At 43.3% G+C, this 17,334-nt stretch overlaps 1 protein-coding gene across 1 annotated transcript in view; it reads left to right on the top strand.

Moving 5' to 3' along the window:
• Positions 1-17,334, top strand: part of kat6b (K(lysine) acetyltransferase 6B) — a 63,139-nt gene that overhangs the window by 17,267 nt on the left and 28,538 nt on the right. Inside the window, exon 3 of the mRNA XM_062995559.1 lies at positions 16,549-16,657. Coding sequence (XP_062851629.1) covers positions 16,549-16,657 — 109 coding nt within the window. The remainder of the gene's footprint in view (positions 1-16,548; positions 16,658-17,334) is intronic.

Below are 17,334 nucleotides of genomic sequence, written 5' to 3'. Positions count from 1 at the left end.
GCATTTGGTTGGACAAATTTATCATCAAAAGTCACTATTTCCTCAATCAACACCCAACATTCGAACAAAGTGTGTTAGTCTATTTCGTATATATATGTTTTGTTGTTGTGGTTTTGTGGCTGATCTTTTTATTATCTGTCCTGCTGTGTGAACTGATTTTTATAGTGCCAATAATTACATACACCGATCAGTCGTAACATTAAAACCACCTCCTTGTTTCTACACTCACTGTCCATTTTTATCAGCTCCACTTACCATATAGGAGCACTTTGTAGTTCTACAATTACTGACTGTAGTCCATCTATTTCTCTACATACATACAGTATGGACCACCACAGAGCAGGTATCATTTAGGTGGTGGATGATTCTCAGCACTGCAGTGACACTGACATGGTGGTGGTGTGTTAGTGTGTGTTGTGGACAATGCTGCTGGAGTTTTTAAATACCGTGTCCACTCACTGTCCACTCTATCAGACACTCCTACCTAGTCGGTCCACCCTGTAGATGTGAAGTCAGAGACGATCGCTCATCTATTGCTGCTGTTCGAGTCGGTCGTCTTCTAGACCTTCATCAGTGGTCACAGGACGCTGCCCACGGGGCGCTGTTGGATGGATGTTTTTTTGGTTGGTGGACTATTGTCAGTCCAGCAGTGACAGCGAGGTGTTTAAAAACTCCAGCAGCGCTGCTGTGTCTGATCCACTCATACCAGCACAACACACACTAACACACCACCACCATGTCAGTGTCACTGCAGTGCTGAGAATGATCCACCACCTAAATAATACCTGCTCTGTGGTGGTCCTGTGGGGGTCCTATCAGTTGTAGCGTAGCGGTTTAGGTACTGGACTAGTAATCAGAAGGTTCCTGGTTCAAGTCCCACCACTGCCAGGTTGCTTTTTGTGGGACCCTTAAGCAAGGCCCTTAACTAGGGCTGTCGCGCTAACCGCAATTTTGAAATATCGCGGTATAGACCAGCCAACCGCAGGGCATGCCAAGCAACCGCATCACCGCGATATTCACGTTTTTTCTTTCTTTCTTCTCTTTTTTTTTTTTTTTTTTTATTGTTGCAGGGTCCATCTTGTTTTACGTTTACATTCGGGCGTAATAAATGTTAAATAAATTCATAATGAAAATGAGCTAAGAGCGAAATTTTCTTGCAACCTGTTCTCATGCGTTGCTGCTGAGTGTCAGGCTTTGTGTTTTAAAATGTAAACAATCGCAACAGGAATTAAAGATCAAATTAATGATGAAATTGAGTTCACACTCAATAAATACTTGTAATTTAGACTTTATTCAAACAGCCTCGGCGTACTAAAACACTTAATGACGGTTAATATGGCATTGCAGCCTGCAAATATTCTCTTGCTGGCTTGCTGGAATGATTTAAATGTATTTTTTCGTTGAATAAAAATGTATTGAAACGAATAATAACTTAAAACGTAGTATATATTGTTATGTTAATTATATCTACTAAATAGATGGTTAATAGTGGCGTGATAACCGGGCTAGATTTCCTCTGCTGTGTAAAGTCGCATGCAGGATCAGTACACGTGTGTATTAGTGTAACATCGGTAACGTCGGGAACATCGCTACCCCACTCAGATCCTCTCTAAACCACAGCAGGTGAACGTGTTGGTTCTTCTAGCGCGCATGATAACGCAGGTTTAAGGTCTTACAGACTTTATTCTATTTTTTTTTACCATATTTTGATTAGATGTGCGTTTAAAATATTTAGCCTAAACTCTTTTTTTTGTTTCACAGTGTATATCTAGCCTAGGCTAGAAGCTAAATTTAAACCTTTTTTAATAGAGAAAAGACGCGCATCCCTGCTCTGTTCTGTATTTAACAATAAACACGCATTTCATTGGTCTTAAAGCCGTCTCATCTTTATCATTATAAAGCAATAATATACCGAATCATAGCCTAACAATAAAGCTTGTTTATATAGCTCTAAAATCCAGATTAATTAAGTAATTAAAAAAAAAAAAAAAAAGGCAATATTACCGCATAAAGACAGGCTGAGACAGGCTGAATATCGCAAGGGGAAATTCTTTCACCGCGACAGCCCTACCCTTAACCCTCAATTGCTCAGACTGTATAAAGTCCCAGTGCTGCAAGTCGCTTCTGATAATAGCGCCTGCCAAATGCCGAGTCCTGACGTCAGCTCCGCTTAACAGCTTTGGAATGAACTGGAACATCAACTGGCATACAAATGCTCTTTTGTACTACTGGATGGGTGCAAATTCTCACAGACATACTTCGAAGTCTTGCGAGAAGCCTTCTTAGAGAAGTGGTGGCTGTTATTGCTGGAAAGAGGTATCACATAGAGGTCATTCTATTTTAATACCATTTGTTTCAGAAAGAGGATGTCCAACGCATTGATCAGTTGTTCAAATACTTTTAGGCATGTAGTTTATTTTTGTGCCTTTCTCATTGGCCAGTTTATTTTGGCATATTTTGGCTTTACATTCTTCCCTTTATGTAAGAAAATGTCCAGTACCCAGAAGGCTTCATGTTCGAGGTCTGTGGAAGTGTTTCAGTGTAAAAAAAAAAGAAGTATTTATTCTGTGTAGGAAAGTTAAATCTCACTTAAATGTGTTATAAAGTGGCGGATTATGAAATGCCGTCCTGGTACCGCTGGTCATTGTTTGTCCTGGCTCTGGCTCTTGGTGTTTTTGCTGTGGGTTACTAACAATAGGAGGCCATTTGGTAATCAAATCTTGGAGCACATTCCCTCGTCTGCTCCTCGCCGAGTCGTTCATTGAAAGCTGAAGCTTTGGGTTTCCAGGCGCGGAGGCTTGACTGTTGCTAAGCGATGTGTTTTTCATTGACGCTTGGACATGATAGCGTGGTGCCAGTCCTCTTTTTTTCAATCACCGAGAAGGTCTGCCATCTCGCAGATGGTTCAGGGAGCCTGCAGTGGTGGGCCGGCCACTGATTAGCTCGACGCATTAAAAAGGCTCTTTTGTAGTTAATTGTGTGCTTGGGGACTGGTCAGTGTGCAGCTGCTCCAGGCCTCTTTATCATATGCTGCGAGGGGTTAACATATGAGAAAGGAGAGGGCCAAAGCCGGCCTCTCTTCTGCCATTTGCTGGCAGGATCAGATTATGTGGTGCTGAAGGTATATTAGATCTCCTGGCTGGTTTCCTTTCAGACGTTCTTAAAGCTCTCGCTGCAAACAGTAATTGAATGAAGGTCTGTTAAAGTAAACTGATTATATCAGTTTAGGGAAAGTGTTTTTGTACCACTCAGTGCTGGATTACTGGTGTGCAGCTGTGGTTACCATAATAGCTCTACTTGTTAGACAATGCACTATATAGCCCTGGGTCTTTATTTGCCTTCCCCGACAAGTAATCAGATTTTTGGTAAGCATGTGTAGACCAGAAGCTGACCATAGATGATGATCGCTTCCCTATACTGTATTAAATGGCTAATCTTTAGGGTTGCGTAACCTTTTGTATCGTTTTTGCTGTCAAGCTGCTTGCAAGTGTGAAATCATTACAAGCTTACATTCAGTCATGGTCAAGAATGTTGGCACCCCTGCAATTCTCCCAGTACTAGGGATGCACCGATCCAACTTTTTCAGTTCCGATACCGATCCGATACATATACCTTGCGTATCGGCCGATACCGATCCGATACCGTTGTTGAGTTAATAAACCGTATACTTTATGATGTGGGAAAGGCATCAGGATCGACTTAATCATTACTAAGTTTGCAAAACAAAATATAATTAACACAGATATAAATGTACTGAACTGCTATTTATTCGTCAATAAAATAATAAACAGGCATCTTAATATTTCAGTGTTATTTTCACTCAACGAGTGAGCATCCGACGCTGCCTTGGTGACCAAAGCAATCCCAGCATTCATTGCGGGTCGGGTGCGCTTTTCTTACAGAAAAGAGTTATCAAACGTAAATAAAATATTACTGATTTTTAACTTGTATAAACTTATACCGAGTGTTTTTATTTGCAAGTTCGAGCTTGTCAGGAAATGTAACCGTTATCGGTACATGAAGGGAAATGTTATATTGACGTTAGCGTTAGCGCTGTGCTACCTCAGTTCATTGGTGGTTTTTTTTGTGGTTCATCGTGCTTCCTCTCTGTCTATGCCGAACCCTGCCCCGACGGAGGTGATCGAAGCTAACCCGTATCCCCTCCGAAACACGAGCGGCAGCCAGATGCATCTTTGCCACCCACACATTGACGAGTTTTGGCGCCACCCAGCGTTGCATGCGGAGAGACACACCCCAAGGGCACCCTCTCCCATCTCTGTGTAAGCGCCTCCAATCAGCCGGCAGAGAACGCAATCGCATTCTGACAGAGAGAGACCCACATCCGGTTCTTTGTCCCACCCCCCACATGAGCACCCGGCCAATCGTTGCTCATATAGCCACTCGGCTTCGAACCGGTAAAGCAAGGCTGGATTCGATACCACGTTCTCAGAATCCAGCCCTGGTTGCAGCGCGTCTCTTTTTACCGCTGCGCCACCTGAGCGGCTTCAGTTCATTGGTTTTAATGACAAGATGCTAAATGCTAAACCCGATGGAATCGCTGTGTAAGTAGCGCGTTCGAATAACCCGATTTATGAGTTGATGACTTATTAGAATCCTCTCTACTGAGGCAGCCGCTTATGTAGGCAGTAAGACAGCGAGGCAGCTCCTTAGGTTTTCGAACACACCCATAATGTAGCTGCTGACGATGAGAAAAACAGTAGTAGCTTAAATAACTTTTTCAAATTAACGTATCCGTAAATATTTAGTGCAAACAGTAATTCAAAATGAAATATAGCAGCTAAACCTGAGTAATAAACATGTTGCCATCGAACTTGTTGGCATAGCAAGCGTGAAATACCTCCATGCAGCTGACTCTGGCTCGCTCCATGTTGCTCTTTTTGTTTGTGTTATACGCCGTACGTCAGCAGCGCGTCCTGTATGGGCTTAGCACGCGTCGCAAACGAACTGAAGTGAACGTATATCGGCCCCATGGGATCGGCCTGATTATCCGATATCCGATCCATCTCGTTTTGGTAATATCGGGACCGATATCCGATCTTAATATCGGATCGGTGCATCCCTAGTTAAAATACTAATAAACAAACAAACAAACAAACATTATGTTGGGGACTGAACAAATCTGGTCCTGTACTGAGCCAGAATTGGACCAGTACCGGTGCTGATATTTATCAGCTTGTTGATTAATTCCTTATTAAACTGGTTTCACTATTTGATGGAGCTGCCAGGCTGCGTGAGGGTTTAGGTCCATCACCCAACTGGAATTTCCTTGTGGTCGTGCGAGGTTATTTTTAATTTTATCTGGTAAACAGCTGGTCAGGCGACGTCCTTATTTGAATGTGGTTGCATGTTACGCTTCCGTAAAGTATCATTTCTGCCGAACGATCTGCTCAGAAACTGTTTTAAAGTCGTATTTCTGATCACGTTTGTAAGCTCTATTGTTTTATTTATATGTTGAACAATTAAAGATTTGGCTTTTGTGAGACCAAATATATTTGTTGGAACACTATAAGCAGACAGTTCAGCTGCTTCTGTATTAGTGGTATCGCAGTGGAACATCCTGGTCTGCATACCTACTGTATATATATATACACACACACACACACACACACACACACACACACACGTTTCCTTCAATGTAGTTAACTAGGGATGCAAATCTTGCAAATGTGTTGATTTATTGATGAATTCTAGAGCTACCTTGAGCAATTAATGCCCCCATTTTTTCCTCTCTTCACTTTTTTTTAGCTTTGAAAATGTGCTGGTGTTTATTGTAGGTCCTTGTATGTATTGTACCGTTTATCTGCACTGTGTATGTTGTATTGTTTGCACTGGTGTTCTGTGTTGCACCCTGGTCCTGGAGGAATGTTGGTTTGTTTCAGTATGTACTTGTATGTAGCTTAAATGGCAATAAAGCATTTGGAACAGTACGTTCCCAGCCTGATTGTAAATAAAGCACAAGAGTCATGAGAAATCCTCCTTACGATGAAATGAAATGCTTAACTTTTTAAACCAGCGCTTCTTTGTGAAAGTTTACAGCTCTTAAGGGTTTATCCATACTAAAAAACACTAGACTGCATTCATCATTATAATACCCAGCTCTAGTAGGTCACCTTTTATGCTGTTTGTTTCTATTGTGATTGTGAACTCAAGTACGTTTTGCTTAAAAGAATCTTCATCATCACAAGGATTTTACTCAGCCATAACATTAAAACCACCTCCTTGTTTCTACACTCACTGTCCATTTTATCAGCTCCACTTACCATATAGAAGCACTTTGTAGTTCTACAATTACTGACTGTAGTCCATCTGTTTCTCTACATGCCCCCACAGGACCACCACAGAGCAGGTATTATTTAGGTGGTGGATCATTCTCAGCACTGCAGTGACACTGACATGGTGGTGGTGTGTTAGTGTGTGTTGTGCTGGTATGAATAGACCGGACAGCAGCGCTGCTGGAGTTTTTAAATACCGTGTCCACTCACTGTCCACTCTATTAGACACTCCTACCTAGTCGGTCCACCTTGTAGATGTAAAGTCAGAGACGGTCGCTCATCTGTTGCTGCTGTTTGAGTCGGTCATCTTCTAGACCTTCATCGGTGGTCACGGGGCGCTGTCGGCTGGATAGTTTTGGTTGGTGGACTATTCTCAGTCCAGCAGTGACAGTGAGGTGTTTAAAAACTCCAGCAGCGCTGCTGTGTCTGATCCACTCATACCAGCACAACACACACTAACACACCACCACCATGTCAGTGTCACTGCAGAGCTGCGAATGATCCACCACCTAAATAATACCTGCTCTGTGGGGGTCCTGTGGGGGTCCTGACCATTGAAGAACAGGGTGAAACAGATGGACTACAGTCAGTAATTGTAGAACTACAAAGTGCTTCTATATGGTAAGTGGAGCTGATAAAATGGACAGTGAATGTAGAAACAAGGAGGTGGTTTTAATGTTATGGCTGGTCGGTGTGTATATATGTGTGCTTGTACTATTACTTTTTTTTGTCATACAGTTTGAGCATGCAGTATTAAAAGGTATTAATGAAAGCAGGGGTGGCCCGGTGGGTAGCAGTGTTGCCTCACAGCAAGAAGGTCCTGGGTTCGATTCCCAAGTGGTGAGGTCCGGGTCCTTTCTGTTCGAAGTTTGCATGTTCTCCCCGTGTCTGCGTGGGTTTCCTCCGGGAGCTGTTTGATATTAAACTTGAACTGATGAATCTCGTGTAACCTGTTCTGTCAAACATGATGTTAAAATCCTAATAAATAAATAAAATTAATGAACGCAGACCCGGTCACACACATTAGACCCTTTTCCACCGACGCGGCACGGAGCCCGTTCCGGTTCCCGAACTTGATTTTGAACCGGTTCCGCGTGTTTCCACCGGAAAAAAGAGGTTCCAGACAGAGAACTAGCGGGCCGATCTGGCACCACAGAATACGTGACGTCGTCCGTCAGTGGGCGCGTCACGTTGTACAGCATGGCGCGTTAGCAACAATGCCGTCCGCTGGAGTCTCGTATGGAGCTTAATGCTGCATTTTTATCTTTTACAGTTCACCTGATTACATTCTGAACCTGTTTGCTGCTGATATTTTCAAAGCGCCTTTAAAAAGATGAACTGTGATAAAAGTGACCCGGACAGAACGAAACACGCTTAAAAATAAAGCGTGAAGCTTTTTTAACTCCCCGAGCTGCATAAACACCACACGTGTAAATCCAGCTAAACACAGATACACGAGGTATTTTAGAGCGGATTTGATGGTCATTTCACACAGATTAATGTTCATGTTGTGGAACTTTAATGATGTTTCATCGCTCGAGTCGAGCGCTGAGCAAATCGGCTATTTGCGCCGAGAGTCGCGGTGAAAGCGAAGCGCAAAACGCTTCTCAGGTCAATAAACTAAAGAAAACAACAACTGAGACAAACACGTCTACGTCTTCTTATCACCGATAGTTAGATCGATGCTTTTTACATAAAAACAAACATCTGTAACAGCAGCACAAATGCTCGCACATAATCCACACACTCCGCCATGTTATTACTTCTCTTAACTCTTAGTAAGTAACGCCCACCGATGATGATGATGATGCTTTGTTCTCAAAAACTGGTGGAAACGCGCGTCGGTTCTCTACAGAACACCAAGGTTCAGAGAAACCCGAACAGAACCGGTTCGAGAACCACATGGTTTTTTTGGGTGGAAAAGGGGGTAATTGTGAGGTTTTCACCTGGTGTGCTTGATTCTTCGTCAGAGTAGTCATGATCAGGTAACGGGAACGTACGATACTCACTGTTTGTGTTATTTCTTGTGCTGGTGAGTCTAAGATAAGCTAATTGAGCTGATGGAAAATGTAATAAGACGAATCCTGGGTCAGTAATGGAGCACGTCGACTGTGCATACCTGTCTTACACTCGGCCGTAAGAAATTCTCATGCTGCGTTCAGTAAATTGCATTTATTACTAACGTTCCACCGCCGAGAGGCTCAGACATCAGCTGGACCCCGTCCCAGTGGTCTATCTGATCTTGGAACGCTCGTGAAGTTGGGGGGGGGGGACCAACACTGAGTTTTATGCGGGACACAAATTAAGTTTACTTTGGCCCTGTTGACCCGTACTGATGGTTAGTAGAGATTTGTCAGCACAAGCCCAAAAGGGCAATTTTTTACTAATGCTTGATACGGTAATTGGATATGACTCGCTTTGGAGGAAAGTTGTCGGGGGGAAAAGTTATTGACTCTACTTTTCATCCATAAATAAACTTTTTGCACTGGTGTTTGTGAGCTTCACAGCAGTAACACCAGGATTTTTTTTGCCCCTGTATTGGAAATGACCAGCATGCAGAGTTGTTTTCTCAACCCGACGATGCACATAAACGTTTGCTTTCTGTACTTTTATCCAAACGAGGCGTGTTAACCCAGCTTTGAAACGAAGTGAGCCTTGAAGAATCCCTGTCGAGCTGCTGCTCTGTAAGTGTTTTAGTGTTTGAGAGCTGCACTCATGCACACGAAGCTTCTTCTTTATGTTTGTATGCATGAAGTTCTTTATCTCGAGATGTTTTGACAGTGCTGTACTTTCTTCACCAAAGGAAATGATTATATTAGCGTGCAGTGCTGTAGCTCAGAGTTCAGACGAGCGCTTATAGGAATTATGATTTAAAAGCCGTGTTGTGCAATGCAGTTGCAGAATGAGATAAAACAGCTTGTTTTTATGGTTAACAAATAATACTACCGTATACAGCTCATTGTTGGTTTATAGAGTTCTCACCTTCCGTTGTTCATTTGTGTTGGGCGGCACAGTTAGTGGCTCGGTGGGTAGCACTGTCGCTTCACAGTAAGAAGGTCCTGGGTTTGATTCCCAGGTGGAGCGGTCCAGGTCCTTTCTGTGTAAGGTTTGCATGTTCTCCCCGTGTCTGCGTGGGTCTCCTCCAGGAGCTCCGGTTTCCTCCTACGGTCCAAAGACGTGCAAGTGAGGTGAACTGGAGATATAAAATTGTCCATGACTGTGTTTGATATTAAACTTAAACTGATGAATCTTGTGTAACCAGTAGCTACCGTTTCTGTCATGAATGAAACATGTTAAACGTGTTAAAATCATAATAAATACATTTTGTGTTGTTACTGTGCATTTGGGACCCGTTTCACTCGATACGGATTTATTGGACCCTGGGAAAGCACCAGTGTTATTGATAATTGAAAAAACACTAACATACTAAAACAACAACTGACAAGAGCTATACACTGACTAGGCATAACATTATGACTAGAGATGGGACGATCGATCGGCTACGAATCGGTATCGGCCGATTTTTTTATCAAAATATGCTATCGGCGATCGGCGATATTTCCTAAAAGTAGCCGATCCGATCGTGTGATATATAAAGATCACGTTAAGTTAACAGCTCAGTGGATTGAGCCAGACTTTGAGCTACGAAGCACCAACCATCACCTCACCATTCATCAACCATCGTACAGAAACCATCGTGAAAGCTCATACGATGTAATTTTGCTGATTGAAATATTTACTTTAAAAAGATAATTCAACCCGGTCACATCTGAGTCGATTCTATCAGCACGTTATATAAACTCCTGGTTCACTTTGGTAAATCGTAAGCGGTTCTTACTTGTGATGTAGATGAGAACAGAAAACGTTACAGAGCCAATCCGAGGCAAAAGTTTATTCATTACCAAATTCGTTAGTTCAGGATCATCTGCTGAACTTTTAGCTCCTTAGACGGAACGAGTCTGACTCGGTTACAGATCTGTGGTAATAGCAGTTTAATGAAGCTTTTTAATGAAGCTTTTTAATGTAAGAGAGTCACACAGAATGTTCTGTAGTAGCTGGTGTTTATTTAAAACCACGACATTTAATTAATAACAGTAAACACGGAGAGATAACTGAGAAGAGAAACTTACGCTTCACATAAAAACGAATCAACTCGTGAATCAATGAATCACTTATAGCGATACTGTGAACAAAGCGTCTCTTCTAAAGGCACAAACACACACACACACATATATTAGGCAGCAGGTGAACATTTTATCCTCAAAGTTGATGTTAGAAGCAGGAAAAATGGAAAGCGTGAGGATCTGAGCGAGTTTAACAAGGACTAAATTGTGATGGCCAAACTGCAGCTCTTGTGGGGAGTTCCCGGTCTGCAGTGGTCAGTATCTATCAAAAGTGGTCCAAGGAGGGAACAGTGGTAAACCGGCGACAGGGTCATGGGCGGCCAAGGCTCACTGATGCACGTGGGGAGCGAAGGCTCCGACAGACGAGCTACTGTAGCTCAAACTGCTGAAGAAGTTAATGCTGGTTCTGATAGAAAGGTGTCAGAACACACAGAGCATCACCGTTGCAGGGCTGTTTTGGCAGCAAAAGGAGGACCGACACAATATAAGGAAGGTGGTCATAATGTTATGCCTGATCGGTGTAGACACATCCTGCTGTGAATGTAACCAGTGTGTAGGCACGACGTAAAACATCTAAATAAATAAAAATCATTCACATACGGAAGGGCACCACTAGGATTAAAAGGCAGATCATTTGATCCCTGATGTGGTAGGATTATGTTGTGTAGTCTGATCATCATTCGAGGTTTAAGCTTTATAACACTGAATAGAGATTAATTTTGTACATTAAAACACCTTGCGCTTGTATGAAGTGGATCATGTACCATTCAGCATTGATTTCTACCCTCTCAACTGTCACTCCAGTGAAAACTATGATGGTTATTCATAAGCCATTTGCAAATTGATGGTCTGCCAGTGTTATTAATAGATCTCCGAGGGGATTGGTTTGCCCGTTACATGAAACAATTAGGCTAGCGTTGCTCTCAACAGATCTCTCACCAAAACACACTTGATATTTATAGGCTAAATATTGCGCGGCAGGAAGCCGAGGCTGCCCGGGCCCTCCAGAGATGAAAGCCCACATTGGAATTGGTTGTGTGTAATTCTGATGCCTGATCTGTATCTCATTTAAAGTCCCTGTCGAATCGGCCTGCCTCTCACTTACAAGCCCTCTGGGAGGGAATTGAACCCAATGTTTGCTCCCAAAGTCTGACTCTGTCTCAGGAGGCTGTGTGGTTTTTTTCACAGTGAATTTCTTTCTGGATTGATGCTGGAAAAGCTGAGGCTGGTGCAGACTGGTACGGCTCTGTTTACTGGGACTTGCGTTAGCCTTCTGTTGAATGTCCTGTAATGCCTCGTCCGTTAGTAACGTTCACTTCTGCAGAGTTTTCCATTCGTTCATCTTCAGTTATCGTATCGTTATGATCGGGGTAGCCGTGAGTCTGGAGCCCATCCCGGAAACATCCGACCCAGACGGCGGACACAAGACCCAAAACATCACATCGCACACTTCTTCATGCCTTGGGAAATTTAGCAGATCTACTCTCTAAACTTTGATGGTGTGAACAAGGCTAGTAACACTCTGCTGCACTTGTTGTTTTCATCATCTAAAAATCAGGGCAAGCCGTAGCCTAGTGGTTAGGGTACCGGACTAGTAATCAAAAGGTCGCTGGTTCAAGCCTCACCACTGCCAGGTTGCTGCTGTCGGGCCCTTGACCCTCAATTGCTCAGACTATATGCTTTGGATAAAAAGTGTCTGAAAATGTAGATCTAATCTAAACACTTTGAAGACTGTTAGATGATTCAGTAATTACTGTACACTGTATGGCCAACAGTATGTAAATATCTGACCACTAGCTTGTCGGACTTCAAGGTGGCCTGGTGGGTAGCACTGTCGCCTCACAGCAAGAAGGTCCTGGGTTCGATTCCCAGGTGGAGCGGTCCGGGTCCCTTCTGTGTGGAGATTGCATGTTCTCCCCGTGTCTGCGTGGGTTTCCTCCGGGAGCTCCGGTTTCCTCCAACAGACCAAAGACGTGCAAGTGAGGTGAATCGTCCATGAATGTAACCAAAGTGTAAAACATGATGTTACAATCCTAATAAATAAAATAAATGATAATTACTGTACACTGTATGGCCAACAGTATGTAAATATCTGACCATGAGCTTGTTGGACATCCCATTTCAGAACCATGAGCTTTAATATAAAGTTGTTCTTCTTTTTGTGGTGGTTATATCCTCTACTGTTCTGAAAAAGCTTTTCACAAGACAATTTCTGAAAATTAGTTGGGCGGCACATTGGCTCGGTGGGTAGCACCGTCACCTCACAGCAAGAAGGTCCTGGGTTCGATCCCCAGGCGGGGCGGTCCGGGTCCTTTCTGTGTGGAGTTTGCATGTTCTCCCCGTGTCTGCGTGGGTTTCCTCCAGGAGCTCCGGTTTCCTCCAACAGACCAAAGACGTGCAAGTGAGGTGAATCGTCCATGAATGTAACCAAAGTGTAAAACATGATGTTACAATCCTAATAAATAAAATAAATGATAATTACTGTACACTGTATGGCCAACAGTATGTAAATATCTGACCATGAGCTTGTTGGACATCCCATTTCAGAACCATGAGCTTTAATATAAAGTTGTTCTTCTTTTTGTGGTGGTTATATCCTCTACTGTTCTGAAAAAGCTTTTCACAAGACAATTTCTGAAAATTAGTTGGGCGGCACATTGGCTCGGTGGGTAGCACCGTCACCTCACAGCAAGAAGGTCCTGGGTTCGATCCCCAGGTGGGGCGGTCCGGGTCCTTTCTGTGTGGAGTTTGCATGTTCTCCCCGTGTCTGCGTGGGTTTCCTCCAGGAGCTCCGGTTTCCTCCAACAGACCAAAGACGTGCAAGTGAGGTGAATCGTCCATGACTGTTTGACACTGATGAATCCTGCACCTGTCCTGTCATGAATGTAACCAAAGTGTGTAAAACATGATGTTAAAATCCTAATAAATAAATAAATATTAGAAGAGCAACTGCTGCTTGAACCTGGGTAGATTTTCTGTCCCTGTACAAATACATTTTTGTCTAATTAATTTTTGAAATGCAGAACAAGATAAACCAATACTGAAATTCGGCAGCAAGTTTCTCGCTTCTAAAGAAAAAAAGTTTTCATGTGTTGCACAAAGCACAAAGCCAGCCGCACACCTTCCAGTTCATGAACCGAATCCCCCTCCAGCCAAAAAGAAGCTTTTGTTTTTATTTGTAAAGCAGACTGGTTTTACTGTTTGGTGATAATGGAGTGGCAAATTCTGATGGCCTTTAATCCTTGTTGTAGAGACTCGATGTTCGTGTGCCGAGTGTGTTTATGTTTTTTTTTTAAAGGCTTGATTTCCTAGGTGGCACCAACGAGTGCAAACATGAATGCTGTCAGCAAACTAACTGCTTTATACGTGACTACGTTTAGACTGCGGCCGTCATTTGACTTGTGGGTTTATGGACCATGGGTGTTTGAAGAGTATAAAGCATTTAATGATTAATTCATTTGTGGTAGCCTAGTGGGTAGAGCTTCGAATCTCAGCTCTGCCAAGCAGCCACTTTTGGGCCCTTGAGCAAGGCCCTTAACGCTCTTAGTTCCAGGGCCGACCCTGCGCTCTGACCCCAACTTTCAAATGAGCTGGGAAATGTGAAAAAAGAATACTGCACTCCTAATATATATATATATACTGATCAGCCATAACATTAAAACCACCTCCTTGTTTCTACACTCACTGTCCATTTTATCAGCTCTACTTACCATATAGAAGCACTTTGTAGTTCTACAATTACTGACTGTAGTCCATCTGTTTCTCTGCATGCTTTGTTAGCCCCCTTTTATGCTGTTCTTCAATGGTCAGGACCCCCACAGGACCACCACAGAGCAGGTATTATTTAGGTGGTGGATCATTCTCAGCACTGCAGTGACACTGACATGGTGGTGGTGTGTTAGTGTGTGTTGTGCTGGTATGAGTGGATCAGACACAGCAGCGCTGCTGGAGTTTTTAAACACCTCACTGTCACTGCTGGACTGACAATAGTCCACCAACCTAAAAATATGTCCAGCCAACAGCGCCCCGTGGGCAGCGTCCTGTGACCACTGATGAAGGTCTAGAAGACGACCGACTCAAACAGCAGCAATAGATGAGCGATCGTCTCTGACTTTAGATCTACAAGGTGGACCAACTAGGTAGGAGTGTCTAATAGAGTGGACAGTGAGTGGACACGGTATATAAAAACTTCAGCAGCGCTGCTGTGTCTGATCTACTAATAACAGCACAACACACACTAACACACCACCACCATGTCAGTGTCACTGCAGTGCTGAGAATGATCCACCACCTAAATAATACCTGCTCTGTGGTGGTCCCAAAGCAAGTAGAGTAACAGATGGACAACAGTCAGTAATTGTAGAACTACAAAGTGCTTCTATATGGTAAGTAGAGCTGATAAAATGAACAGTGTGTGTAGAAACATTTTTTTTTTTTTAATCCGAGTGCTATATGGTTGGGTGATCTTTTTTCTTCTACATTTGTTGTACTTGGAATCGTGTCTTGTAACAAATGTCAGAAGTTTACATACACTTGTGACACGTCATGCCTGCCGTCTTTTCTTCGTGGCTTAATTCTTCATCATTGATGGATGGAAGTCACCAGCCGTAATGACTCTGCTCTTATAAATAGAGCTGGTATGACTGCGCTCATCAGACGGAGCCTCGAGCATCACAATCAGAAATAAGAAACTAGAAAGCTTCAGTTCAGTTCTCAGAAAGTGGTTCAGATTTTCACATGGAGTCCCTCCCGAGCAACTTCAGCTCCCAGAATTATTCGCAGTATGTACAAAGTGCGTGGAACAGTTGTCTTTTTGTCAAGATCAGTAAGACATGCTGTCCAGATGCAAACCAGTCCAAGTTACCCACACTAAATCGACACACCAACATTTAGTACTAGGAGAAGACCTTACATATGCTAGACCACAAACACTGATGAGCCATAACATTAAAACCACCTTGTTTCTACGCTCCACTTACCATATAGAATCACTTTGTAGTTCTACAATTACTGACTGTAGTCCATCTGTTTCACTGCATGCTTTGTTAGCCCCCTTTCACCCTGTTCTTCAATGGTCAGGACCACCACAGGACCACCACAGAGCAGGTATTATTTAGGTGGTGGATCATTCTCAGCACTGCAGGGACACTGACACGGTGGTGGTGTGTTAGTGTGTGTTGTGCTGGAATGAGTGGATCAGACACAGCAGCGCTGCTGGAGTTTTTAAATACTACTCTGTTAGACACTCCTATCTAGTTGGTCCACCTTGTAGATGTAAAGTCAGAGACGATCGCTCATCTATTGCTGCTGTTTGAGTCGGTCATCTTCTAGACCTTCATCAGTGGTCACAGGACGCTGCCCACGGGGCGCTGTTGGCTGGATATATTTGGTTGGTGGACTATTGTCAGTCCAGCAGTGACAGTGAGGTGTTTAAAAACTCCAGCAGCGCTGCTGTGTCTGATCCACTCATACCAGCACAACACACACTAACACACCACCACCATGTCAGTGTCACTGCAGTGCTGAGAATGTTCCACCACCTAAATAATACCTGCTCTGTAGTGGTCCCAAAGCAAGTAGAGTAACAGATGGACTACAGTCAGTAATTGTAGAACTACAAAGTGCTTCTTTATGGTAAGTGGAGCTGATAAAATGGACAGTGAGTGTAGAAACAAGGAGGTGGTTTTAATGTTATGGCTGATCGGTGTACAATCTGAGCAATTCATGGTCAAGGGCCTTGCTTAAGGGCCCAACAGCAGCAACCTGGCAGTGGTGGGGCTTGAACCGGCAATTTTATGATTACAGGTCCAGTACCTAAACCACTAGGCTACAACTGCGCTACGTTTTTGCTTTTAATTTTCAGTATTCAGAACGTAGAAACTCTCGGACCGGGCCGTTAGTGCGCAGCATGATTCTGCCCTCATCTACTCATACATGAGCATTTAAATGAAACCTCAAACTGAGTGTTTGACCTTTTAACTTCTCCCAGAGCTCATTTGGCAAACGTTTTTATCTCTTTCCGATATAAATCATTTTCAGTGTGGGTGTGTGTGTCTCTTCTACAATATAAAACAAATCACCCTGGCATGAACTCGGTGTTAACCGTTTCCTCTTTTCTGTTTTGTCTCTAGCCTCGTGTTGACCCAATACCTATATGCAGCTTCTGTCTGGGCACAAAGGAGTCCAATCGAGACAAGAGGCCGGAGGAGTTGCTGTCATGTGCAGACTGTGGGAGCAGTGGTAAGATAAAAAATCACTTTTATTATAATACAGCTGTTACAGGCAGTGAAACGTCGCATTGTCGTCTCCGAGTCGATGCTTTTGTTTCTAACAATCGGAGCTGACGGGCAGCGGATTAGCGGCCTGCTCTTTTGTACCAGTTTCCTTTTGAACTGTTTTTAAATGCCGTTAGAAATGGAGCTCCTGTGACACTTTCGGACTTGGTTTGACTAAGCAACACGGGCGGTTTTCATTAAATGTTCATAAAAGTGCAGAAAGTATGTCGGGATTGTAAAACACAGCTGGGCTGCGGTCCTCAGAGACGCACGCGCGCGCGCGAGCACGCCTTTACATGACTGTAATAGATTGGTGGCTATTAGGTTGTGTGCGCCTACTGTTTCTGTCTCGTTAACATTATCATTAACATACAAATTATCTTTAATTAGCCGCTTAGCAGTGTTTGATAATACGCCGCTTTTTAAAACCGTTCTAGCTCAGCCTCTGGCCAGAATTCTCTGAATCGTTATCGAGTCGTGTGTAAATATGTTCGGTTAAATGATGCCGTTATGGAATTTAGATTAGATTTTCAAGAACTCACCAGGGACGACGCATAGACCAAACCATATACACAAGATGCAGAATTGGCCACACCAGAGTAAACCCACCAATACCTGGTAAAAGGAGAAAACCCACCAACC

This window comes from Trichomycterus rosablanca, chromosome 5 (assembly GCF_030014385.1).
Source record: "Trichomycterus rosablanca isolate fTriRos1 chromosome 5, fTriRos1.hap1, whole genome shotgun sequence".
Taxonomy (NCBI): Eukaryota; Metazoa; Chordata; class Actinopteri; order Siluriformes; family Trichomycteridae; genus Trichomycterus; species Trichomycterus rosablanca.
This window is presented reverse-complemented; position numbering and strand designations above follow the sequence as displayed.